We start from the raw sequence: 26,330 nt of genomic DNA, 5'->3' as shown, positions 1-26,330 counted from the left end.
CCACGATGCACGCTCCGGGCTGCGGGCGGCTGGCGCTGCCGCTGCTGCTCGTCACAGTAGCTGCCCTGGCCGAAGGCGACGCCAGAAGGCTCCAGGAGGGCGAGACCCCCGGCAATTTCATGGAGGACGAGCAATGGCTGTCGTCCATCTCGCAGTACAGCGGCAAGATCAAGCACTGGAACCGCTTCCGAGACGTGAGTCTGCGGGGCCGAGAGGGCCGAGGGCTGGGGATGGGGGTTTGGGGAGGGAGCTTTGGAGCAGAGACCCGGGGGCCGGGAGTGGCGGCTGCACGTCGCAGCCACAGGCTCCCGCAGCCCAGCCGGTTAATTGCACCAAGAGTAAACAACGAGCACCCACCGGGCTCCCGAGACCCCTCCTCATGTACTCCCCAGTCCGGGAGCTGGCGGGCTTGGGACACCCAGTCCCACACCCGCCCAGCGCGAGGAGTTGCTCTGGGGGCGTGCGTAAGCGACGAGGTCTCCCCTTCAGGCTGGGAGCGGAGAGGGGTGCGGGTTGCAGTGGGGCGGGGGGAAGGGGGCGGAGGGGAGTAGGGAGGGAGGGGCGGGGACCCTGGCTTTGCCTGGGCCTCCGACCTAATCCTCTCTTTTTTTTGGTGAGCCATCCCCAGGTGTCCCCCAGCTGGGTGGATGCTGCAGGTTCCACATACGGGCCACTGCAGAAGGGGCTGGTCTGGGTGGGGCCGGCGGGGACGGTAGCATCGTCTTGCGCTTGCCTTCTATTCTCATCTTGGGCTTTGGGGAAGGGAGAGACAGAAGGGGACAGGGCCCTTGGTTGGCGCTTTGAGTTGGGGTCGGGGGGCGCTCTTAGCAATCCTCCTAAGGCGAGATGGTGAAAGGCGTGTCCGTGATGGGGGGGCTGGTGAAGGCAGTGAAAATACCGGAGGCCACCTCTGGGTGGCCCCGACAGCCAGGTCTGGGGTCCCCATGCTGAGGGACGCGAGCACTTATGGAGGCTGGTTTTCCAGGACCACCCTTTCATGGGGGAGCGCGGCCCAGAAGTTGGGGAGCTCCAACCTGGAGGGAAGACTCCCTAGCCCAGTGGACTTGAAAAGCAGAGGGGAGAGCCCAGTAGCTGGGTATGGGAGCCCTTCGGGGACGCCCGATGGAACCCAGGCTTAACCCTGTGCCGGACTTTGCGGGGTAGGGGGTGGGGAGGCGGCTGCGGAGGAGCGGGCGTCGCTGCAGCACTTTGTTTACGGGCACCTGTAGATCAGAGGGGAAATTGAAGGCTGCCGTGTTCGCAGAAGGGGAAGTAGGAGTGAGGAGGGGAGGGCAGAGGGCGTGGCTGGGACCCAGAGAAGGGTCGGGGCTGGGGTGTGAGGTGCAGGATGGGCCCGGATGCTCCGGAGGAGAGGAACGATGGTACCCCGCGATCTGGTGCTTTCCAACACCCTGTCCCCAGAAAATCTCTCCTACGACCCCAATTCTTGCTCCTCATTCCCCAGATTCTCTCATCAGACCCACCTAGTATAACACAGGCCACACCGTGACCTTTCTCATCTTAAATTGTGTGCATCCAGAAGTTCCTTAGCAATGTGTTTAAAACACACATACTTCATATGATATCCAGCCAAATGATGGAAACTGGCAGAAATATGCATCTTTTTGTTACCCTGAAACAAGTGACTGTTTATCTCCAAAGTCAAACGGGTAGGTTGTAATTCATTAGGACTCGCATGCTGCCTGGTCCTCAGGGCTGAGTGGCCTGGGCCCGAGTGGGCGGTTTGCCCCACCCCACGGCTGGTCCGGTGACAGGAGCCTGGAGCTCCAGCAAGACCTTTTCCACGTCCCCTGCAGGCCCAGCACAGATTAGCTGCAGTCTCCTGCCGCTGCCTGGGAAGCAGCCCGGCCACAGCAGCGAGAGGGTGGCAGCAGGCTGGCCCATCCTGAATCCATGTGTCACTTGTCCAGGCCTCCTTCTGACTCGTTGGCAGTTTGATCTTCCAAAATGGGCCTAGTGAAGGTCAGAGGGAAAAGAAATGCTTAATCAGAACAGTACAGGTTTAAAAATAAAAGGTTCCTACCCACCTCCCTTCCTCCACTGACTTCCAATAGCCAACTCTGTGGGTGAGGATAGATGACTGACTGCATGACCCCCTGGCACAGGGCTGCCCACCTGTCTCCCTGTACTGATGCCAATCACTTCCCCCTTCCTCCCATGCTCATCAGAAGAAAGCCACCAGAATGAAATTCTGCAGGACCTGCCCCCATAGGATTCATGGAAAACTTCAAAGCATGTGTTGGTTTGCGTGGCCTCAGGCATTTATAGGGTAGATTTCCTCTAAAACCCCATTTAAGGTAGCCCTGGCTATAGGAGAACGGGGTCAGGGAGAGAAGGAAGACAAGGAAGGCTGGGCAGGAGGACCTGGCTATAGGGATCCTTTGGCAGCTTCTGCAGAAATGCAGGAGGCTGCTAGCTCAGAGCCACTGCATTGCATAACTCTAGGGGTGCCATAGTGTGAATGGTGCCCCCTGGAGTTGTGCAGTGCACAGACCGTGCACAGGGGCTCTGCCAGGACTGCATACAGTTCTCATTCCTCCCCTGTTAGCAGAGGCCCCACTTCCCACCCTACGGACTGAAGGCCCTCTAGTTGGACACAGTAACATCAGCTTTATGTACATTTCATCAGGCAAGCTTTCTTGAAAATATGCTCCTTCGCTTCTCAAAAGAGAGGTAGGAGTTTCTTTTGAACCTCTGAGGCATTGCCAGATGGAGTCAGAACCTTGTTGATAATCAGTCACAAAATGGTGCAGGGCCCCCACTCTGCCTCAGTGGAAGGGAGGCAAGCAAGCAGGGGGAGTGGAATATTCTTGGGGAATAGGATCAAGGAGTCGATAGTGTGGGTGAGGGAAATGTCTCCATTTAATGGTTGGACTGAATTGAGGGGGGAGATTGAGGGAATCATGTCTAAGTGGTCAGGAGAACGAAGGAGAGAAGGAAAGCGTGGGCCGTTGCTCCAGTGTGGAATTGGTCTGAGCTGGTTAGTGGGGAGTTCAGCTTAGCATTCTTCCTCTGAGCGCTAGGATTATTAGGGGGGTCGGGTGTTGTGAAGGATTTACTGGCAGAGTAATCCTCCCCTCCAGTGGGCGCGGGGCTCTCACATGTGTCAGGATAGATCTCTGCCCTGCTGCCGGGAGGAGGGAATTTCAAGTCAGAGGAGATGGGGATCTAGCTGTGCCCTGCTCTGTGCAGGCCTGGGCTTTTCAGAGCCCTACTCCCTAGTGCTACTATCTCCGAATTCACTCCCTGCAGAAGTGGGTGGATTTTACCGCAGTCTTTGGAACAGAGCATCCAGAGCCTGGTAGATAGAGATGGACACTTGAGAGGAGACAGGCCCATTACGCAGCATTCTTCCTGCATTCTTCCTGGCAGCTTCCAAGAGCTGGCTGGACAGCACTGACCGTTCTTTTTCTTCTTGGCTCTTCTCTGCTTTGTACTCCACTTCCATTACATTTTAATGATATTTATGAGTGTCCAGCACAGTGCCGGGCACCCGGGAGGCACGCAGTTAGCACGTGTTGAATCACTGGTTGCAGGGAGTGCTTACATCTGCCAGTCCCTGCAGTCAGCGCTTCATCCCTGTGGCCTCTTGTGCCCTCCAACAACCTGTGAGATAGTTACCGTTACCTTATAGTCCACCCTACATAGGACACAGAGGCACAGAGGAGCTGAGTAACTTATCCACGGTCAAATAGCTAGTAAGCAGCAGAGCTGGGATTTGAACCCAGGTCCTCTAACTCAACTTTGCTTTTTAGAGAACTCTAAGCCTAACCCTTAGTGGAGATGGAAAAGAAGAGTCTACCCTGGCTTGTGCCCTATGGGCTCAAGGATGCCTGGGCAGGAGGAGCACCTCCTAGGAAGGGGGGGGCCAAGGCTCTCAGTGTCTTTGGCAGCCTGCCACCAGCCTGGCCTAGCGACCCTCCAGAGCAGCTCTCTACCCAGGAGAGGCATGAGGCCTGGGTTCAGGTTCTGACTCTGCCACTGCCTGGCGACATTATGCCAGGTACGTCACATAACCTCTCTGAACTTCAGTTTCAGTCTAGGAGACTGAAACGGACACGTAAACATGAAGACATCTTGTCAGAGGGCTGGGGGGGCATCCATTTCAGGCAATATAGAAAGAAACTCCAACCCCATAGAAAAACCAGCAGATGGATCAGTGTTTCTGGGGCTAGCCCACACCATGCCTCATGAGAATGACACCGATGTATGTTTACTAATTCACTCATTCACTGCAGATCTGAGCACCTCGTCTAGGCCTGTGTTCACCATGAACCTGGGGTCTGGCCCAGGGAAACATCACCTGCTGGCTACTTAGGATTCTCATGTTTTTATGAACACCAAGTAGGCCAGTAGCAAGTTTCAGCCACAAAGGGGCTCCCTTGTTACCACCCCTCCCCTCTCCCCATCCCATACTACTGAACCAGTGCAAGTGTGGGAATGAGCTGCACAGGTGTTCATGGATAAGTGTGGGTGTGTGAGAAGAACCCCAAACTGGGTCAGGATGGATTCCATCATTGGGATTTGGGGATGGGAGGCTGGGTCCTGCCCTGGCCTCCTCCTCCTCCACCTCCACTTTGGTTTCAAATCCTGTCCCACACTGGAGGGGCTGGCGTCGCCCAGAGCAGTGTAGTGCAGTGAGAGACTCTTGAACACCCAGCGGGGCTCCAGGCCTTGGGAAGAGAGGGAGAGAAGAGCACTCTTTGCCTAGAGAGGCCATCTCAGTCTCCTCTCAACTTCCAGGCAGTCTGCAGAGGATGGCCAGCCAACACCACCCCCTCCATTCTCCAGAAGGTCAGAGGGCTGTCTGGAGGAGTGGAAGAGCTCTATCCTACCCTGAGCCCCAAGGGCCCTGGGAGGGTACTTAGCTTGTCTTCCTCCCTGGGGGAACCACTTCCAGTTTCTGGCCCTTGATTTTCCCCTTGGTTTAATGGGCAGCCCTTGTCATTCTGTGACTCCGGAAGATGGCGCTAGAGCGCATCCACAGCCCTCCACCTGCACACATCCCCCACCCCCCCTAACCCCCCACCACCCCCTTGCCACAAGCTGAGCAGCAGGACTTTGGGTTTAGGAAAAGGATTTTCTTTTTGCTCCTGAGGAGGTATCTGTGGCCAGGTCAGGGTTGAGTATGTATTAACCAGAGACCAAGAAACCTGAGAAATGAGGCCTAATGGCATCCTGGGGCAAACACCAGGCTGAGGATGGCCATACCGCCACTGTGTAGGTTCCCTTGTAAGTGTAATGTGGGTCTTCTTAGGGCTATAGACAGGGAAAATGTGTCTAACCTTGGCGGGCAGACCCAGGCCCAGCTGCAAGCTGTAGGGTGATGTGATTCCTGAAATGTCGCAGCCTCTGACCCCCTGAGGGCTCAGCCAGTGTTCAGTTGTATGTGTAGCCCCTCCTTGGGGTTGCTGCAGCATTTATTGGTCATAAACACATTTGGCACATGTTGGTGCTGCTTTGCATCATCACTTACGCTGTGGGCTTGTATCTCAAGAGTCCTCCTGCTGGTGTTTATCACATTCCTCCCAAGGCAGGTCCCTGAGGGTGGGGTCTGGGGATAGACTGCTTTGTGACCTTACCACCCCGTCCTCAGAGCATTGCATGGGGTTTTTGTGCACACAGTAGGTGCTCAGTATGAGTATATGCACCGTGGAATAGGAGAGCCAGAAAGGGTCTCAACTAACCTGTCCTCGGCCCCTCCCTCTTTTCCCCAGGGAGCAGCACTGTGGATTCAGGTGGTAGAGGGCAAAGGGAGAGCTGGGGCTCTGGGCTGAGCCATGCTGACTATTGGGGGTGATCTCTTCCTCTTTCTGGACCCTGAAGGGTTGGGATAGTCACAGCTAGAACCCCGGCACCCTGACTCCAATGACTCATTTGTAGGATAAGGGAGTAAATGCTGCCGTGAAGGAACATTATCCCGCAGGCCTCCCTGTTCTCCCCTGTGTCTGTGGGCCTGGACCTGGCTGCAGCCAGCCTTCCCCTTTCTCCTGGGAAGGAGGGGGCTCAAAATTTCCCCCCACCTCAATGGGCCCACCGAGCAGGTGACCCACCCATCAGACCTGTGGGTGAGTGAGCACAGGGCTTCCTCAGGTGGAGACCAGGTTCCCTGAGGCAGGGCATCCTGCCCCTGTGGCTCTCTTCCCTGACATCTGAGAAGAGGTCAAGGCTGCACACAGCAGGAAGGACAAGCCAGGCCGGGCCAGTGTCTTACTCCTGCTTGGACGCAAGCTGCTGGCTCCTTCCCTGATCCCTTGCTCCCTTGCACAGGTTAGAGGACGTGGAAGAGTCTGAACTTGTTCAGGCTCCTTTTCCCCTCTTCTCAAAGTTCTCAGTTTAGGAGAGTGGGGGAGCAGAACTGCGGCGCCTCAGCAGCATTAAGCACTGAGCGCTGAGCCTCCACGTTTTACAGATAAAGGAACCGAGCACACCCAAGCCCATGTGCTCTTTCACAACCCCATGTCTGTGTTTTCTCAGCTCCAGTGTCTGGCCCTCCTCAGAGATCCCTGGGATTTAAATCCTGCCCCCCACTCATGTTCCAGAAAGGAAACAGAGGTCCTGAGGCAGCTCAGAACAGAACTCCAGGCCCACACTCCCCTATACCTCTCTCTTGTTCTCCGCCCTCTATGGACCCCTGGGGCCACTGCCTGAACCAGAAACCCAAGGACTGGGGCCAGATGCCCCTAGAGCAGTGGAGAGCTCAGGCCCCGCGGAATGTGGGGATGGGGGGTCAGCGCGGGCATACCTGAGGCCAGGTGGAGCTCCTGGCATGCGGGCAGTGATAAGCACATTTTTGTCCTCCAAGGAAATTCCTCCGAGCAGAGAGGAGGTGGGAGGCGGGGAGTCTGCCAGATGCCTGACTCCGTCTGTTTGTCCAGGCACAACAGCCTCTGCCGCTCCTTCTGAGAGAGGGGCAAATATTTAATGACTGCCCCCCTCCCAGCCTCCTCCATGTGGAGGGTGCCGCCTCCTCAAGATGCCTTCCGCCTGGGCCTGTGTCAGGCCTCAGCTGAGAAGGAGCCAGGAGGGCCCCACTTCACCCCTGCTTGTTCCTTTCTGGGTCCCGCCCTCTGTGCTCCCCGGCTCTTTGCAGGGTGAGGTAGGAGGGGACCCCAACTACAACTTCCCCACTCCTGGGCCTTCTCAGTGGACTGGGTTCCATCAGAGGTTCCCTCGCCTGAGGAATGAGGCCAAAATAATGCCGGCTACGGGGCCTTTCAGAGGTTGAGAGAGGCCTGGCCCACTTCCATTTTTAGAGGTTCTCGATCTATTAAAAAATGAAGAAATGCCATAATAGGGTTACAGAAGTTGTGGTTTCTTTAAAGCCTCATGATGCACATCTTTCGGTCCTGTCGGTGTGCCTCTGGCTGTAGCGCCTCAATTGGAGACGTCAGAAGTCTGCGTTTGAGGCTCCTTGTGACTGTGAGACCCAGAAGTGCCCCAGACTCCCACCGTATGTGCCGAAGAACCCAGCTTCAGTGCTCCTGTTTCGTGAGTTTTGCAAGTATAGAGCTTCACAGTTTACAGAGTGCTCTCACAGCCGTTATCGCACTGGGTCCCTCCGCAGCTCAGGGAGGAAGGCAAGGGAGTCACCCTTACTTTATAGGTGAGAGAAGGGGCTCCAGCGAGGGCAAGGCTCTCTAGGCCACAGTCTTGTTGGCAGTCAGAGGCCAGGCCAGACCAGTACCCAGTGCCCTGATTCCACGCCAGGGCGAGGGTGGGGGGTGTCTGTCTCTCCATCACACTGTGCTGCAAAGAGGCACGTGGAGATTTGCCCAGGTGGTTTTTAGCCCTGGGGCGCTGCTCTTCTTTTGCTTGATTCACTGCTGTGTCCCATCCTCCCCACCAGATGGAGAGGCTGGGGGAGATTGGGTTAATTCAAGCTGTGAAGTGAGCGGGTGATTTGGGTGCTAATTAAAATGACAGGAAGTAAACAGCGCTTGGAAACACCCAGCATGTGCCCCCTAAGCCCGACTAGGCTTGCGCACTCACTGCCGTTTCTCCCCCAGCTTGGCACAGTGGGCCCTGTCTCCATGGCAACCGGGCTGAGCTGCTGAGATCAAAGCAGGAGATGGGTTAGCTCCAAACCAGCCAAACCAGGGGCCTGTGAAGAGGGTTCTGGAAATGCCTGGAGAAGGGGGGCCCCCAGGTGTCTTCCCCCACACTGCCAGTCTCTCTACTCTGCTACAAGACTCCCTGCCTAGGGGTTGGAGCAGAGCTGGTGTGGTGGGAGAAACCACCCATGGGCTGGGATTGGGCCTCCTGGGTCCAGTCCTGGCCTGGGACTTTCTTTATCTGTGAAAATTTATGGAGCAATACAGAGTCCTGGTTATAGGGGCACAGATTCTGGAATCCCAGTTCTGGGGGTACCAATACTCTCCTGCTGTGCTCTTGATGTGTGATCCTGTATAAGTCACTTAACCTCTCCAAACCTCAATTTTATCACCTGAGAAATAGGATGATAATAGTGATTTTCTCTTAAATTCTCATGAAGAGTAAAATGAGCCAATGAGTGCAAAGCGCGTAGCGCAATGCCTGTCACACAGTAATTGCTCAGAAGACGTTAGCTATTATTAGGGTATTTTTACTATTGCTAGGTGCTGGGCGTAGAAAGGTGAACTTTATATGGTCTCTGCCCTCAGGGAACTGGCCACCTAAATAGGGCAGAAGCAGTGGCGTTGCTTGGTGTAACCAGAGCAGTAATAAACTTCTACTAGGTGCAGTCCACCTGAAGGAAAACTAGATATGGGGCGAGGTTAGGGAAGATGAAGTGTGAAAGCCAGGTTTTGAAAGATAAATAGAAGTTCAGGGGCTGGATGCAAACATACATTCCAGAGGGGGAAGAAGGCTGTGCCGAGGCCTGGCCAGAGTGAAACATCCACTGGAAGGACATGGGGACAGGAAGAGACTCAGAGAAGATGGACTTTCTTCTGTAGGTGACAGGGAACCCTGGGAGGGTTTTTAAATATAATATTTATTGTGGTTTTTTTTCCCCCTTCATTACAAAAGTAATACATGTTCATTGTAGAAATTTTAGAAACTTGGAAAAAGGCAGAAAGATGCCCAAATTCTCTATTCCTCTCCCCTAGAGGAAACCACTGTTAACATTTTGATATGAATCCTTTTTACCTAATCATCTTTAAATATTTTTTTTTTTCAAAATGAGAGCAAGCTATATATTTAGTGAAGAGTTTTAAGATGGGAGAAACATGATCAGATCTTCTAGACAGATCCCTGTGGCTGCAGGGGTGTGGAAGGTGGGCGGGGTCAGGGAGAGCCCAGAGGAGATGCTGCAGTAAGTGAGGCCGGGGTTGCTAGGGTGGGACCAGTGGGCATGGTGAGGGGAAGGCAGGCTGGAGAGAGAGCAGGAGGTGGAGTGGACAGGACTTGCTCCTCTCACTGAGACCCCTTGGGGGCAACTCTCCTCACACCCCACTGGTCTCTTGCTCTCCCAGTGGTGGCCGCTCTCTTCTCCATTTGCAGGGGCCCCTCATGTGGCCTCTCCCTGCCCATTTCCTGTCCCTCCACCATTTTTTCCACCTGAAGTCTCTGGTCTCTTCTGCTATAACATCTTTTATTTGTTGAGTATTTTGTGGACACCAGGCACCCTTCAGATACCATCTCCTTTAATCTCTGAGTGGTCCAGGCGATAGGTGCTGAGCTCCTACAGGCCAAGGTGCTTGCCCAAGGTACGCTGGTAAGGGAGCGTGGGCTTCTGTGTGTGACTCCAGGGCCCTCTCTCCTCCTCATCCCCCTCTTTGGCTGGCTGCTCCCATTCTCCTGGAAGTGAGGGTCCTGGGATCCAGAACCACTTAGGCCTCCCCCAACCTCATCCACCACAGCGGAGACAAGGAGCTTAGCTAGAACCCAGGGCAACCCTTGTGTACAAAAGGGGCTCAATCCCTGTATCCTGAATCAGGGGGAGTCTTAGCCTCACTTGGGTTGGGATGGGTGGAGATGGCTCCCCACCAGGGCTCTCACAAAGCAGCTGGATGGTGAAATAGCCCTTTCTTAGAACTCTCTCTTCCCCCAGCCCACTCCCCCCTGGATTTCTAATCAGAAATTCTTGGTATTGACCTTTGAGAACCTTCTTTGTTCTGAGTCCCAAAGGTTTCTGCTCACAGCCTGGTTGGAGGTTAAGGCATCAGGTTAGGTCCAGAGTGAGGGAGGGAATGAGCAGGCATCGAGGCCCTCGGCTAACACCCCTCCCTGCTCCAGTTCAGGTGTGGGTCGGTTCTGGGGCACACAGACCTTGTTGGTTGAGAGCAGGTGACTCACACAAGCCACTTCCCCCGTCCTCTTCACAACCTCATGCCCACTCCCCTTCCAGAGGATGATGGAGCAGATGGGAAGACCCCAACTCCATGCAGGCCAGTCCCTACTTTTGCCCCAACTTGTAACCCTGGCCTCAACCACTTGGCCATGCTCAGCCTCATTTCCCACCTGTGGTGAGTGGACACCAGGGGAGGGACCCCTCCACCCTGATGAGTTCCTGGAGAAGAAGAGCTGGGTCTGGGCTAGCTTCCTTTGGCCCTGGCATAAAGGGAAATTATGCCGCAGTTCCCTGTCAGCTGCCTGGTGGTCTTCTTAGAAGCTTGCCCAGGGGTTCAAGAGGGTTCCAGCCATGTCCTGTGGGATTGGGTGGGTGCCTGAGCCAGGAGCCTGGGCTGGTCTGTCCAGTGTCCAGGGGGCCGCCCAGGCCAGGTTCTCCAGAAGCCCCTCCTGTGGCTTTCCTCCTGCTGCTCCTGGGTCCAAGGACTGCAGGACACTGGCTGCTTGGACACATATGTGGGTTGTTACTTCATTTCTAGATAAAAACCAACTGGCTCTGGGTGAACTGTCTTGAAGTGTCCTTTCCTACGAACACCCAGCACACACTGTTGCTTCAGGTGTGTGCATGGGTACAGATGCTCACAGACGAGGACACGCATGCCTGCACACACAGGTGCTTTGGGACACACGCCCATGAGTGTGCACGTGTGAAGACCCAAATGAATGCCCACACGTGTGCGTGTGCAGAAGCACACACTCAGGTTTGCACCTGACCCCAGCGTGCTCTACCTGGGTCTGATGCCAACCGCTTGATCAGCATGGCCCCTCTCTGGCCTTTGCCCAGGAGGCTGTGTTGATAAGGGCTCTTGCCCCTGCCTGTTCCTGATGCTTGTCAACTTCCAGGGGACACATCAGAGGCCTCAGAGCCCTTGGGCTTTCAAGGCCCTGTGGGTGCCCTCTGGTGCAGGACCCCCATGCCCTCTTCCCCAGGCCTGACAGGAGTCTGGTCCCTTCCCACCCCTACCCCAGAGTGTGGCCTCTGCCCTCATCCTTGCATAGTTTTGATCCTTGGGTGGGACTCAGGACGAGGAGGCAGCTGCACGTGGCTTCTCCTGCCCCCTGTCCTCCAGCACCCGGAGCCCCATGCAGAGGAGGCCGGCAGCTGGCTCCTTGGCACTGCCAGCCTCCAGTCCTGAGAAGCCCTCTCCCGCCTGCCTGGCAGAGCTGCTACCAGGAGCACCTTGGGAGCTGTTCACTGGTTTTCAGCTGCTGCCTCCACTCCACAGGGGAAAGTGGGGAAACCAGAAGGAGCTGGGGTTTTATGCCAGTGAGCTAGGCTGGGTGGGAGCTGCTCTGCCTCTGGCCACTGTGGGGTCCACAGGCCCAGGGGAGGGACTTGTGGCCGGAGGAGGGTGAGGAGAGAGCTCCCGGGTGCCCTGGGTGCCCGACAGTGTGCGGTATCCAGAGGAGAGGTCTGTGCTGGGCGTTGGGTGACCTGGGTTCTGAGACGGTGGGACCTGGGTCAGGTCATTTCTTGTCTCTGGACTTCCCGGCCTCTCCTGCACATAGAAGGGGCTGGGACAGATGACCTCAGAGGACCTTTTCAGGATCTTCTGAGTCTGAGGATTTGCAGCTGGACGATGGTAACTGAGGAAGCTGTTGGGAGGGGCCATGGTCCCCCTTTCTCTCAGTGCACCATCTGAGTTCTGCACGCAAGTCAGACCTTGACTGAAAAACAGGTGTCAGGGGAGGGGACTGCCTAGGGAGGGAGGGACCCTGGTAGAAAGAGAGAGGGTGTTTCTGGAACAGCCAGGGCATAGGCATGAGAATCACTTCCCAGGCAGTATGGGCCCCTCAGACATCTGTCCTGATGGTGGGGTCAGGGCTGGTTCCTTTGGGACCAGCTTCAGGGCCTGAAGTAGAGGGCTGGGGCCTCACGCTTAAAGCCATGGGGCTCACCTCCACTGCTCCTAAGGCCAGCCCTGAGTGGGCCCAGGCCTTAAGCTCTCTTTTGTAAAGACATAGGAGTACTATCCTCAGTTGGAGGCCATAGAGGTCAGAGGACGGTAGCACTCAAAGACCATTGCCCAGCATCCACAGTCACGTGATGAGGCCTGGGGAGCCCTGACCACATGGTCTGAGGGTAGGCCTCACCCTAAAATCCTCATCTCTCCCTCTCTCCTCCTGCTCCGGTTCCCGTGGCCTGCTGCTGCTTCCCGATCCCCAGGAGGTGGAGGTGAGTACTGCCTGGGGCTCCACTGCATATGTATCTGCAGCTACACACCCCACTCTCTTCTCTTCTCCCTTGCACACTTACCCCAATTTCTCCTCCCCTGCGTCATCCAGTGTGGGATGGGGGGTGTGGAATAAGGAACTTAGGGGAGAGGCCGGAAGAGATTCTGGACATGGGTTTAGTGGGATAGAGGTCTGGGGGAGGCAGCTGTCAGGGCCTGGGTGGACAGGGGTCATCTGGGAAACCACGAGGATGGTGGCAGTTGGCATGCGGAAGCAGTGGCCCAGCCTTCTCCTCTGTTGGCCCTGGAGTTGAACTTCGGCTCTAGGATGTAAATCTTAGCCCTTCCCTTCTCCCTCACCCCCTCTGTCCTTCCCTAGGACGACTACATCAAGAGCTGGGAGGACAATCAGCAAGGAGATGAAGGTAACATGCCCCTCCCACGTTGGGGAAGGTGACTGACACCCGTGAGGACTTGAGACCAGAGGGCAAGTCCTGATCATGGCTTTGGACGCTCCTTGGGGAGCCAGACCAAATGGGGATGGAACTTCCAAGCCGAGGAGCTCTGGTTATCAAGGGCTGATAGAGAGAGGGGCTTCCCAGCTCAGAAGTGGGGCTGGGGGCTCCTGGGCTCTCTAACAGTGAGTCCCAGGTGACCTGTGTCCTAACTCTGTGTACCTGCAGCCCTGGATACCACCAAGGACCCCTGCCAGAAGGTGAAGTGCAGCCGTCACAAAGTGTGCATTGCCCAGGGCTACCAGCGGGCAATGTGCATCAGCCGCAAGAAGCTGGAGCACAGGTGAGGGCCTGGGGGAGGTGGGAGGCCTGGAGGGGGTTTGCTTAAAGAGCAAGGGATTAACTAATACATAGGAGAGGATCAGTTATCTTTTGCTTTGGGACAAACTACTCCAAAGCTTAGTGGCTTAAAACAACAAATTTGTGTTATCTCACACAGTTTCTGAGGGTCAGGAATCAGATGTGGTTCTATTGGATGGTTCTGGCTTAGGGACTGTCAGGAGGTTACAGTCAAGATGCTGCCTGAGGCTGCATCATCTGAAGGCAGCACTCAGGCTGGAGGATCCACTTCCAAGCTCACTCACTTGGCTGTTGGCCCTAGTCAAGGGGACCTCTCCATAGGGATGCTTGAGTGTCCTCACAGCATGGCAGCTGGCTTCCTGTAAGGCAAGTCATTCAAGGGAGAGAGAGCAAGGAGGAAGCCACATTTATGACCTAGTCTTAGAAGTCACACATTGTTACTTCTGCCACCTCTATTTGTTAGGAGCGAGTCTTAAGTACTGCCACACTCTAGGGGAGGGGAATTAGGTTCCATGTTTTGAAGGGAGGAGTGTCCAAGAATCTCTGGACATATTTCAAAACCACCACACTGTATGAGATCAGACACCAAACTGTGGGACCCAGGGAAAAGCACATTTCCTCTCTGGGCCTCGGTGTCCATATCCGTAAGACAAATGGGTTGGTCCAGATAGTTTGAGGTTCCTTCCAGCGCTGACATGGAACAACTTCATGAAATATTTAAGGTTGTAGCTTCTGAGGCATGCAGAGGAGGGAAGGAGTGAGGGGCATTTGAGGCCTTAGCTCCAGCCCAAGGACAAGACCCTGCCTGATTCCAAGACCCCTGGAGAAGGTTCCATTTCCCTCCCCTTTCTCCTTAATCATAGAATCAGAGACCAGAGACTTGGAGTTGCAATCTTAGATGCCTGTAGGGGCCTGGCAGGTAATGTAAATGCATGAAGAGAGCTTGGTGACAGACCACTCTGGTGAGCCCAGGCCTTGTGGAAATGCAAGACCAGGACTCCCATATCTTCCATTTTAACTAGGCCAGAAATCCAGGTTTTTTTATGTGAACTCTTCCATTTTGCAAATGTTCATGAATAACCCAATTAAAAACAAAAACCCTTGGTGGTCAAACAAAATGATCCTACATTCCAGATGTGACCCATGGGCCATCAGTTTGCAACCTTTGATTTGGTCTTACCCCTTACGCAAGTGTGAGTCCCTTTTACATCTTACACTTGGACCTGGAGTTGCAACCTGAGGGCCCTGCTGGAAAGGGGAAGCTGGGGGTCTGTACCCTGCCCTGTTGGTTCCACCTTTATGAGCTAGAAGAGGGTCTGGCTGGGGGTGATGGGAGGGTGGGCAGGGGCAGGGAGGCAGCTGCATCTACTGTAGATCACCAAGAGCAACTTCTTTTTGGAAACAGTCTCCTGAACCCTCCCTTGCCCTGTCCGTCTCTCATTTTTGCTTCCATCCCTGTGCCCTCCCATTCCGTTCCTCCTGTAGGATCAAGCAGCCTGCCCTGAAACTCCATGGAAACAAAGACACCATGTGTAAGCCCTGTCACATGGCCCACCTCGCCTCTGTCTGCGGCTCTGATGGCCACACTTACAGCTCAGTGGTGAGGAGCCCTGGCCCCAGGTGGGGTGGGGGTGGGGTGCACTGGAGTCCGCAGGGAGCAGAGAGGACAGCTCAGCTGGGCCTTCTGTGGGGCTCCCAGTGCTGCTGTGGGGCTGGATGCACTTGTCGGCGCATTCAGCATGGCCGACCACAGCAGGGGCACCAAGCCCGGGAGTCTGAGCCAGACCCTGCCCCTGACCTGGGCAGGTGCAGGTGGGGGCTGGGGCCTGGAGGAGGCCGGTAACTGCAAGTCAGAGTAAGTGAGGGAAGGGCCTCATGAAAGTATGGAGGGCAATGGAAGGAAGGAGCTCCGTCATCCAGGTGCTGGGGGTTGAAATCTTCCCATGGGTGGATATCCACGTGGACAGGATGGTTCACCAGCAAGCACCAGGCATTCTGGGGCAGGAGGAAGTAACCTCCGTGAGATGACAGTGTGGGAGGGAATGGTGGTTGGGTGAATGAATTCCAGCTTGATGGGATTTTTGTGAGGGTTAAATGAGACAGGATTTGTGAAAGCATTTTATAAACTTTAAAGTACCATAGAAATGCGGGTGCTAATTGTGAATGCTTCTGCTGGCTGTGAGGAGTTGCTTGGTGTTTGGAGGGCATGGACTGTTAGCTGGAGTTGGGTTCTGGGGCTTAGGAACCCTTTTGGGGTGAGATGCAGATTTAAGAGTCACCCGTTGTGGGTGATGATTGAAGTTGGGGAGGGGATGAGGTCACCCGGGGAGAATAAGGCAGAGAGAGAGAATAAGCAAAGGGGCAGAAGCTGCATGGAGGAGGGGTACAGAGGACATAGGCGGAGCTGGTAGAGAGAGGAGAGCGCTGAGTCACACCACCTGAGGGCAAAGCGGGGTTTGGGCAGGAGGCTGTGGTCTGAGGCTCCCAGCGCTGCCCTGTGGGGAGGTGGAGGTCATCGGGAGGTCTGGCTTCCAGCCCAGCCCCGTGGCCTTGGCTGAGTCACTGGGCTTCTCTGAGCTTCCGTGTTCTCTGCTGAGCACGAGAAACACAATTCCTCCCTCACAGAGCTGTCGGGGGCCAGGTGAGATCACGTTGTAAAATGCTACGAGGACCCGCTTCTCATGAGCGGTCATCCCATGGGGAGAAACCAGACACGACCAGGGGAAAACACTTGAAGGGCGAGGAATGGATGAACCCCTCTCGAAACTGTAAAGGCCAGGGAATTAGCAGGTGTTCAATAGCCAGTAGCTGTTTGTTATCAAGAGAGCCCATGGAGGTGACTGTGGGAAGGCCATGAGGGAGGGGCCCACAGCCGGTTACCTAGGGGCCAAGGGACTGTGGGGAGGAAGAGGAGAGGCCAAGAGGGCAAGGAGGGGTAGGTGAGTGGGGGTGAGGGGATGGGGGTTTCCTGGGAAGGACAAATGTGCAGAGAGGCAGGCTGGTGCGGAGTGGGGCTCCTGGGAGCCTTTGATTCCCCCCCTTCCTGGGCCTGCTGCCCCTGACCACTGTACACCTGTGGCCTCCAGGGGGATTAGGAGGGCCGCTCCAGGCTGTCCGTGGGTCTGTCCCTCCCATCTCCAAGGGGGAAGGCAGATGTGGCTGCCGTGGTTGGCTGGAGGGTGCCCCTAGCAGTGCCCCCGTCACCCAGCCCGACCTTTCTTTCCGTGCAGTGTAAGCTGGAGCAGCAGGCATGCCTGAGCAGCAAGCAGCTGACGGTGAGATGCGACGGCCCCTGCCCCTGCCCCACAGAGCAGGCCGCCACCTCCTCCACAGACGGCAAACCAGGTAATGAGTGCTGGGCCACAGCCAGGCTAGGGCTGGGGGCGGCTCACTGCCAGGGCCCCGGGGCGCCTCCTTCAGGGCCCTGGGATGGCAAGAGAGGTTTGCAGTGGGCAGGGAGAAGTAGCAAAGACAGGGACAGGCCTGAGGGACCTGTGGGTCTGGAGGTCTGCTTTACATGGAGCAGGAGGGCTCCGGCCTCATCACAGGGAGACTGCGCTGTGTATTTTTAGTGCTAGGGAGTGAGGCGGAGGAGGAAGGTGGGAGAGGAGGAGAGAGAGCCTCTGACTTCTAACTCCCCTTCCCTCTGGCATCCCACTGCCCAGCCGCCAGGCCTGTAGGGCAGCACCCCCAGCTGAGACCATGCTTGCTGCTTCACCCCACCTTCACCCTCCACCCCCTTCTCCCTGTTCTGCCGACTGCAGAGACCTGCACGGGCCAGGACCTGGCTGACTTGGGCGATCGGCTGCGGGACTGGTTCCAGCTCCTTCATGAGAACTCCAAGCAGAACGGCTCAGCCGGCAGTGGGGCCCGCCCGGCCAGGGGTACAGGAGCTGGTGGCTCTGCAGGGGAGGAGGTGGGAGATGGGGAGACAGGGGCACGCTGGGCCACCTGGCTGCACTGGGGAACACCCACTTCTGCTCCCTCCTGCCAGACCCTGAACCCCTAAAAGAACCTAAACCTCAGAACAAGGGGAGGGAGGCTTGATCAGACAGGAGGGATTTGGGATAGCTAACAGGAAGAACTTCTTAAAATGGGTGGAAGGAAGCTAAACCCTGAAATGGGTAGCCAAGGAGTTATTTTCCCTGAAGGGCTTTCAAAACAGGGTTTTGACTGGTTTGGGTGCAGTCCTATGCAGAGGCAGAGGGATGGGCCTTCAGCCATTCTTGAATTTCTCAACGCCATGGCTGGATCCTGAGCTGTCCTGACCCTGAACAGAGGGCTGGGGCTGACAGAGAGGTGCAGGGATGGATGGACAGATGGATGGAGCGATTTACCTTGAGCAGGTCTGAACCATGGCCTTCTCCCCAGGGCTGGACAAGAGCCTGGGGGCCAGCTGCAAGGACTCCATCGGCTGGATGTTCTCCAAGCTGGACACCAGTGCCGACCTCTTCCTGGACCAGACAGAGCTGGCTGCCGTCAACCTGGACAAGTACGAGGTCTGCATCCGCCCCTTCTTCAACTCCTGCGACACCTACAAGGATGGCCGTGTTTCTACCGCCGAGTGGTGCTTCTGCTTCTGGAGGGAGAGTGAGTGTGGCCCCTCCCCGGCCCTGCTGTGCGGGCTCTGCGCCTTGCTCCAGGCTGTCTTTGGGAGTCGGGGTGGCTCGCTCTTGGCTACCTCCCCATGCCCAGAACTTTTCCTGCTCCCCCACTTCCTGCACTCTCTCAGCACCTCATCTCGTGGAGCCCAGGGAAGCCAGCACTTGAACTCCCTTCCTTGGCAGCCTCCAAGGTGGATTTTGTGGGTCCTGAAGCTTATGCACTTTCGGAGGCCTGCTTTAAGGAAGAGTATTAAAAACTACAAATGTAAAATTTCTAGGGCCTCTTGGAGGGCTTGGAAGGGGCTGAGGGTTCCAGAAGCTGAAGCCAAGTTGGCTTCTCAGTGATTCCACCTTTAGGCCCATCTCACAGTACTTGCCCCAAATATGTGATTATGCGTGTGATCATTAGCCTTAGAGATATAACGTCATTTGTCAGCTTTATATCTCCTGAGCCAGAGCGGGACATGTGCTTAGAGATCATCTAGGCCAAGTGATAACCATCATCGATGGTTAAACTGAGGTTCCGAGGGGTCAGCTGACCAGCCAGAGGTGGGGTAGCCCGTGCTCTGCCTCTGGTGTTTGGCCTGGTCCCCACTGTGGTCGTGTGATGGGAGTATACAGCAGCTGTGGCCCGAGGCTGGGGCTTCCTCTAGGGTTCCGCCATAAGCTGGTTTGGGACACTGGGAAGGCAACTGAATCTTTCCGAGTTCAGTTTCTTCGTCCGAATGGGGAGATAACAATACCTCAGAGACTGTTGTGAAGATGAAGTGAGAAAATCTGGGTGCAGAGCACCATGTAAATCACAAATCCCTCTGCCAGTGTGGGGTATTTTGACCAGTTTTACTGCCCGTAACTGCCCAGCCTTCCTGCGCTCTCTGCACAGCTCCAGCACTTTTACTTCCCAGGCCTTTGGAGCTCGTGCTGTCCATTCTGTGCAGTAGCCTTCTTGGGCAGGAGGCTGGGAGCTGATCTCATTTTACAGCCAGCCACGCCCCCGCTGGGAAGGGCTAGGGGACTTCTCAAGGTCACAGACAAGTTAGATTTGGCTGCCAGTTATTTTCAGCCTTCCATCTAATGTTCCCTCCAGTCTTATGTTGCCCCCGGGCCCTCTCACCCTGGGGAATCTGTGCATTCACCTCCTCTTCTGAATCCTGTTTACTCACCCCATGAGTCGCCAATACCCTCAGAGAGCCCTGGGCTTCTTGGGGGGGCCTCAGCGCATCCCACAGCCATGGAACAGCCTCTCCCAGTTGGAGCCTGGGTGTTCTTATCTGGCAGAGCCCCTGTGCCAGTTTTGGAGTCCTTAGATGGATCAGTGCATCCCACTGTGGGGCAGCCCTGTGTCAGAGCCTGGGTATTTTCATCTTGCAGAGCCCTCTGACTGGGTTTCTAAGCCTTGAGGGGGCTCAGTGAGTCCCATCAGCACCGTGGGACAGCCCCCATCAGAGGCTGATTCTCTCCCTGCAGAGCCCCCCTGCCTGGCAGAGCTGGAGCGTATCCAGATCCAGGAGGCTGCCAAGAAGAAGCCAGGTGAGGGGGCTGGGCTGGGCTCAGAGGAGGAGTCGGGTGCCCCGGGGTCCCTCTGAGGCCCAGAGGCTCTAGCCCCTGGGTATCATGGAAGACGCTGAGTTCAGAGGAGGCCCTGGCTTAGGAAGACAGGAGAGGGAAACCCCCTCCTGTCTTTATCCTCGAGGTGGGGAAAGGTCTCCCAACCAGCCCCTCAGTAAGTGTGTTTTAAGCACTAATTTTGTGTCCATTCCTGCCGGGGCTGGAGGTAGGGATACAGAAGGTTCCTAAAACCCTCTGTTCAACTTACTTCAGCCAGGGTGTGTGCAAAGCTCGAGGGAGGCCCCGCCATAGCAGATGCTCGTGTTCTCAGCAAACATTTGAGTGCCAGCCCTGGAGAGACAACAGCAAACCCAGCCTAGGTCAGAACTGATGGGCAAGACAGTAGTGGTCCCTGGCCTCATAAAGCACACAGGATACTTGGGGAAACACAACCCACAAGGTGACACACCAGAAAGACAGAGCGACCGGTTGTGGCTCCTGTATGTATGGTGCTGAGGGAGAGCTCAGTGGACAGAAGTCGGCCTGGGGTCAGCGAAGGCCTCTCTGGGGAGCTGGTGTTCAAGAGGAGACCTGAGGGATGAGAACGAGGTAGCCAGGAGCAGAGCTGAGGGCAGGAAAACGTTCTTGGGACACAGAAAGGACCCGTGTGGCTGAGCGTGGTGGTTGAGGGGACAGAGGTCCGAGGGGCAGATCCCATGGGGCCTTATAGCTCCTGGTGCAGCTTGGCCTTTAACTGGGCAGTGAGACCAACTCATATGAAACCAAACACTGGAACCTCCCTGCAAAGCCGTATTGACTGAGAACCCAGTGGCCTTTGGGGGCAGGCACTAGTGCCACTTCTGCCAGGAAGCCAGGATCTTCCTCCTGGAAGCAATCCTCTCTGGTCTGCATTCCCCGAGCATGTGCGCTGGGCCTTAGGGCACATGTCCTGGGGTGCCTGGTGTTAACATTTCTATGTATCTCACCCCTACTAAGTGGGCAGAGTCTATCACCGGGTCCCCGGAGTGGGGATGTCAGCCGGTGTCTGTTAAGTGAACAGAGGAGCAGCCTGAGGGCAGGTCAGAATCAGAGGGCTGGGAGGAGAGGCTGGCGTTGCCAGCAGGAGACAGCCAGGCAGAGGGGCAGCTGTAGGATCGAGGGCGTCTGGCACAACGAGGTCAGACTGGCCATCCTGCAGGACTTGGGAACTGTGGAGGCAGATGGGAGCCATTGCAGGGGCTGAGCAGGTGGTTTAGAAAGGCAGGTTTTCTTGTTCCTGGCCAGTCAAGCTGGAATAAATGCTGGCGTCCAACCCTGGACGTCTGAGCTTGTTGGGTGGTCAGTACCTGGGCTGGCTGGGATCTGGTGGGGTCTGGGCCCCTGTGAACCCAAGGTCCCAGGGCCGCCTCTGGGAAGAGCCCTCACCCCGAGGCCCCTGCTCTGACCCTGCGGGGCGTGCCCCATTCAGGAGTCTTCATCCCGAGCTGTGACGAGGATGGCTACTACCGGAAGATGCAGTGCGACCAGAGCGGCGGCGACTGCTGGTGTGTGGACCAGCTGGGCCTGGAGCTGACTGGCACCCGCATGCACGGGAGCCCTGACTGCGGTAAGGGCCGGACGGCAGCTGGAGGCCCAGCTCGGTGTGGCAAGGTTTCCTGCTAGCAGGATGCTAACGTGCCCCTTGGCTTGTTCCCCTCACAGACGACATCGTGGGCTTCTCAGGGGACTTTGGGAGCGGTGTCGGCTGGGAGGACGAGGAGGAGAAGGAGACAGAGGAAGCAGGCGAGGAGGCGGAGGAGGAGGGCGAGGCGGGCGAGGCGGATGACGGAGGCTACATCTGGTAGATGGCCCGCGGGGAGCTGGGGCAGGCCAGGGTGCTGACGGCCGGGGAGACAGGCCAGCAGAGACCTGGACAGAAGCAGGCAGATTGCGAACAGATCCAGAAAATACAGTCTGAAGCTACCCTGGCTTCAACGGGGAGGACCAGAAGTGTGAGTGTGCATGGCACGTGTGTGGCATGTATGGCCGGGATGTGTGAATGTGTGTGTGTGTGTGTGTGTGTGTGTGTGTGTGTGGCATGCACTGAAAAACGTGTCCTTGGTCCACACTGCTACTGGCAGAGTGAGTCACCCAAAGGCCCCTTCGGCCTCCTTGTAGTTGTTTTCTTCCCATTTTAGTTTTAAAATACACACATACACACACTGCAAGGTCAAAACTGATTAAATGAGATACCCCCTTGCCAGTCCCCCAGCCCCATCCAGGCCCACCCTGACACCCTGGGATTCCTTGTCCTGATTTGCTACCCTCACCTCAATCAGTCCTCCCTCCTCCTGCCCCTGCCCTTCTCTCTTTCCCTTCTGGAGTCAAGCCCTGGCCTGTGGGATGAGGCCTAGGGACCATCCCTGGGGGCAGAGGGGAGGGAGGGCAGGGAGCTGTCTGCTGGCCAGTTTGGCTGTGACGCATCCACCAGACTCAGATGAGAGGGGCTGGGACACCCGCCTCAGTGAGCGCTTTCCCTTTGCTGGACTCTCCTCCTAACCCAAGCCAGTGTGACCGGAGGTAGCAGAGAAAGAGCTGGGGGCAGAAGCTGAGAGGTGAGGGAGGAAAAGGCCTTGGCAAGCTGCTGGGGAGGGGAGGGGTGGACCATGTGAGGAAGAGAAGGGGCCAGCTTGACAGGGAGAGTATGCCTTTGCAGATCCAGGTAGAGCTCTTAGGAGTGGAGATGGGGCACCCCTGAATGCCAGGCCCTGGGACAGCTCAGGCCCCTTTCTGTGGCTCTCAGGTGGGGGCCTGGTCTGGGCTGTTCTGTAGGGGCAGTGGGTTGTGGTTATGCAGGTGAGCTCCTCCTAGCCCTGAGGGAGGACCACACCTTCCCCTGTCTCCATTGCTGGGGTCCCCCACTCCAGGAACCTGAGGATCAGGCCGCAGGTGAAGAGCCTGGGTCTTGCCCAGGGGTGTGTGTATGCACCCACGTCCTCCCTGACCCCTTAATAAATGCTCCCCTCCCATCCAGACCAACAGAAAGCATTGTCCCTGAGACCCTGTGAAGGAGGAGCAGTGGAAAGCTGCAAACTTCTGCCCTCAGAGACCAGGATGTTTCCCCATCTCTCCTTCTCAAGAGAGAGGCACCCCTGGGCCATTTCCAGCCCCACTCCTCTCAGCCCCCGGGCTTGCCCTCCATCCCCTCTGAGGGTCCCCTAGGGCTGCTCTAGTGGAGGGCCTTTCAAGCTCTGAGGTGTTCAGGGTTGTGAAAAGTCAGAGGGGACAGGTCCAGGGCAACCAGAATCTGAGGCCGTGCCTCACTGTTCCCCCAAATCTCCTTACCGTGTGGGAGCCAGCATGGATGAGAAAGTGCCCCATGTTTTTTTTTTTTTCCTTACCCTATCCCGTTCTCTCCCTATTGAAGCAAATTTTTTAACACCTTTGGTGAAGAATTTCTTGCCTGGATTTGGGCCTCTGATGCCCTTTGGTGTGTGGTGAGTGCAGTGTGTGTGTGTGTGTGTGTGTGTGCGCGCGCACACGCGCGAGCCTAGGGACCACCCCTGGGGGCCTGGCATATGAGGAGGAGCGCCCTGTGTGCTGGGTGGTGGCAGGGTGTGGGGTCCACGTGGTAAGGTTCCCTGGGCAAGCCTCCCAGCCTGGCTCCCCGGATTCTTTCCTTCCACCCCGGAATCCACATCTTACAAGCCCTCCCTAGGGGGAAATAACGAAACTCCAGTTAGCGCCGTGAACCGCTTCTCATTCCACAGCACAGTTCTGAGTGTTAAGGTGTCGCGCTGTTCCCGGTCCCCCTCGCCTGTCTCGCCCTCTCCCCTTCCTGTCCGCGCAGTCCTTCCTCTGGTCCCCGCTCAGTTCAGGGAAACTCCGGTTCACGTCAGCCCTCTGCCGTCTGAGCACAGCTCCTCTCAGAGCTACTTGAAACTTCTTGCTCTCGCTAGGACTGGAGTCTGTCTGTCTCTCCCCTCTGCCCTGGCTCAGACTTCTGGAACCGTCTCCTGGGCGTGGCTGTTGAGGATGCTGGGGCGTTCTGGGGTGGGGAGGGGGCAGAGAGGGAGGGGTGCCCCTCTCCTCTTACCGTTGCCCTCCCCTCCTGAGGGCGCATGCCCTCTCTGGGTCTTCTGGTTGTGCACGTTTTTATGACCTTGTAAATATGTTGTAGAGAGAAAGCAAAAGGCGCTGAACTAGACCCTGGTGGGACTCAGAGGTCCAGCATTGCCCTGTCTCTGAAACCCCTACACTGCTTTTCACCCCACTCTCTGGGACCGAGACACCCGCCCCCTGCAAAGTTAGCCCAAGCAGCTTGTGCCCAGTGGGCTGAAGGCCTCCAAGTCACTTCTTGTCAGACAAGGTGCAGGTTTCCTTGTGAGCAAGGTTGCAGGGTGGTCCTTCCTCAGCTCCTTGGATGTGTGCCCTTGATCAAGCTGTCTGCCACCTGGCCCCTCCCTTGTCCCTCTTCTCGGTGTCCTCTCTCTGTCCTGTCCCCACTCCCCTGGCTTAGGCAGGCAGCGGGATTCGGGCTGTGTTGGAAAGAGCTCAACCAAATTTTCAGAGAAGTTTCTTGCCTGGCCCTGGAGCTGCCCTTGGCCACCCCTGGCCTCTTACCCACTGGCGCTGGGAGAGACGGGCATGTCTAAGATGGGGCAGGTTGGAGTTGGAGCGAACAAATGTGCCTTGAGAGACCACTCAGAGAGGGTTCAGGGCGATGGGGAAGGAGGTGTGGGAGCTCAGGAAGGAGGAGGAGGGAGGTGAAGCTGATGAGAGTGTGAGGGGGTGTGACTGCCCCCATTGTCCCGCTGGGGCTGTGACCACATGTGGCCAGTGGTCACACTTCTGTCCTCACGCCAGCCTGCCTGGTTTTAGTGGGCAGGCCACCCACTCACCTCTCATGAGCTCCATCTGCTTTCAGCTTCACCTGAGTGGGTGGGGGTCCATTGGGATCAACATGGGAACCCTCCATTTCACCAAAGCCTCCCCCGCAGCCCTTGGGGAGAATGAATGGCTAATCAACCGACCCCCGGCATCATCGTGAGGCTGTGGGCTGGCAGGGGTCAAAGGGAAGAGACAGCGGGGGTGCCAAAGGAGACTGGAGACATCCGAGGAAGTCCCAAGCAGAGCAAATTGCTTTATAGCCTGAAGCCTACTTAAACTGTGTTATGTGCAATAACTGAGCTTAGAGTTAAGAATTGTGTTCAAGTGCTTGGATTTCCGTCTGTATATTTAAGTGCTGAAATCGTATCTCTCAGTAATTTTAGATGTCTTAAAAAAAAAATCGAAAAACAAAGTGTTAGACTGTGTCTGTGCATTGATGGGCACTCAAGCGTCCCGTGGGTCACCCCACCCTCTTCCTCTCCCCTGTTCCCCGCCTCCCCTCACATTCACCCCTGCCCCCCGCCTCCACTTGGGGACCCCGCCTCGTGTTGTCTTTATCTGCCTATTAACTCAGCCTAAGGAAACAAGTACACTCCACACATGCATAAAGGAAATCAAATGTTATTTTTAAGAAAACGGAAAATAAAAACTTTATAAACACCACCTACTGGCACTGCTCTGATTATTCTCCCCTTTGGTGTCATTTTTCACAAAACAAGGTCCCAGGGTTCAGGCTTGTGGTCAGCACGCTTCCCTTATTCACCTTCATATGTTAGGCCTCCGAGAGGGTGGGGCTGCGAGGAGGGGCCTGATTTACTGAGGGGAGGACCAGAAGCAACTTAGAAACATTTTTGGTATTATTGCAAATGTATATGCAATGTATATTTGTAGATAGGCCAATAAATACATCTGTATCACAAAACAGAGATCAAACTCTGTGTCCTGCATTTTTTATTCAGCCTATTATGAACCTTTCTCTATGTCATTAAAATTATTTGAAGACATGACTTAAAAAAAAATTTATTGAAATATAGTTGATTTACAATGTTGTGTTAGTTTCAGGTGTACAGCAAAGTGATTCAGTTACATATATAGATTCTCTTCCATTATAGGTTATTACAAGATATTGAGTATTGTTGCCTGTGCTATACAGTAGGTCCTTGTTACTTATCTATTTTATATATAGTATTGTATATATTTTAATCCCAAACTCCTAATTTATCCCTCTCCCCCACCCCGACATAACTTTAATAGTTGCAGAATATTCCACAATATGGATGTACTCTAATGAATTTAACCATTTCCCTATTTTTGGATATTTCTATTGTTTCCAATTTCTTGATACTCTCAACTCTAGCCCTAGAATTTGCTAACCATGACCTTGGTCAAGTCGTCTGCAGATGAGGAGAAGAAGTCATCTCACAAGGATCACGTAGAAGTGCTTTCTCAACATTGAAAACCCTGCATAAATGTCTAGTTATGCCTCCCATGCCAGCCCAGAGCCAGGGCAGACTCTGCCCGTCTGGCTAGAATGGATACTAAGGAAGGGTAGCTACCTCCTGGGTGGTGGGAGGCTGTGTGGGCTGGTTTTCTGCCCTTTGATGTTTCTCACTGTCACCTGCAAGGTCAGACTTGGAGGCTCAGGAGTCTTCCTGGAAGGAAGTGTGAGGATGGATGTTACTCGCCCAGGAGCTTCTCCCAGCACGCAGGATGCAGGAGAAAGTAGGTTGGAGATGCAGATGGAGATCTGTAGAAACTGGTGCACTCTCTGGGCTTGTGGGAACCTGTGATTTTGGAAATAGAGGAGCCATAGGGGAGGTGTGGGGTCCTTGAGGTTGGATTGGTCAGTGGAAGCATCTTATGCCAGCCCATGAGTTAGGCACTGTTATTAATGCCCATTTTGCAGATGAGGAAACTGAGTCTCAGGTTTGGTAACTTGACCAAGGATATGCAGCTAGTGTGGGGCA

At 55.6% G+C, this 26,330-nt stretch overlaps 1 protein-coding gene across 1 annotated transcript; it reads left to right on the top strand.

The window, feature by feature from the left end:
• On the top strand, positions 1-25,026 carry SPOCK2 (SPARC (osteonectin), cwcv and kazal like domains proteoglycan 2). Its single transcript, XM_082406921.1, has 10 exons — positions 1-194; positions 12,907-12,952; positions 13,211-13,325; positions 14,828-14,942; positions 16,573-16,687; positions 17,107-17,226; positions 17,714-17,932; positions 19,414-19,476; positions 20,963-21,100; positions 21,196-25,026. The coding sequence occupies exons 1-10, from the start codon at positions 6-8 to the stop codon at positions 21,336-21,338; spliced, it is 1,263 nt and encodes a 420-aa protein (XP_082263047.1). The 5' UTR covers positions 1-5; the 3' UTR covers positions 21,339-25,026.
• Positions 25,027-26,330: the final 1,304 nt, after the last annotated feature.

This window comes from Balaenoptera borealis (genome assembly GCF_965194805.1).
Source record: "Balaenoptera borealis genome assembly, chromosome: 10".
Lineage (NCBI taxonomy): Eukaryota > Metazoa > Chordata > Mammalia > Artiodactyla > Balaenopteridae > Balaenoptera > Balaenoptera borealis.
The sequence above is the reverse complement of the archived record's forward strand: the minus strand, read 5'-3'. Positions and strand labels throughout refer to the sequence as shown.

What these genes read in the sequence shown, in the direction of transcription:
- SPOCK2 (XM_082406921.1), top strand. Translation starts at nt 6, where the DNA reads ATGCACGCTCCGGGCTGCGGGCGGCTGGCGCTGCCGCTGCTGCTCGTC. An exon ending in CTCCACAGACGGCAAACCAG is followed by an intron (nt 16,688 to 17,106) that starts GTAATGAGTGCT and finishes TGCCGACTGCAG; the next exon opens with AGACCTGCACGGGCCAGGAC. An exon ending in GCACGGGAGCCCTGACTGCG is followed by an intron (nt 21,101 to 21,195) that starts GTAAGGGCCGGA and finishes TTCCCCTCACAG; the next exon opens with ACGACATCGTGGGCTTCTCA.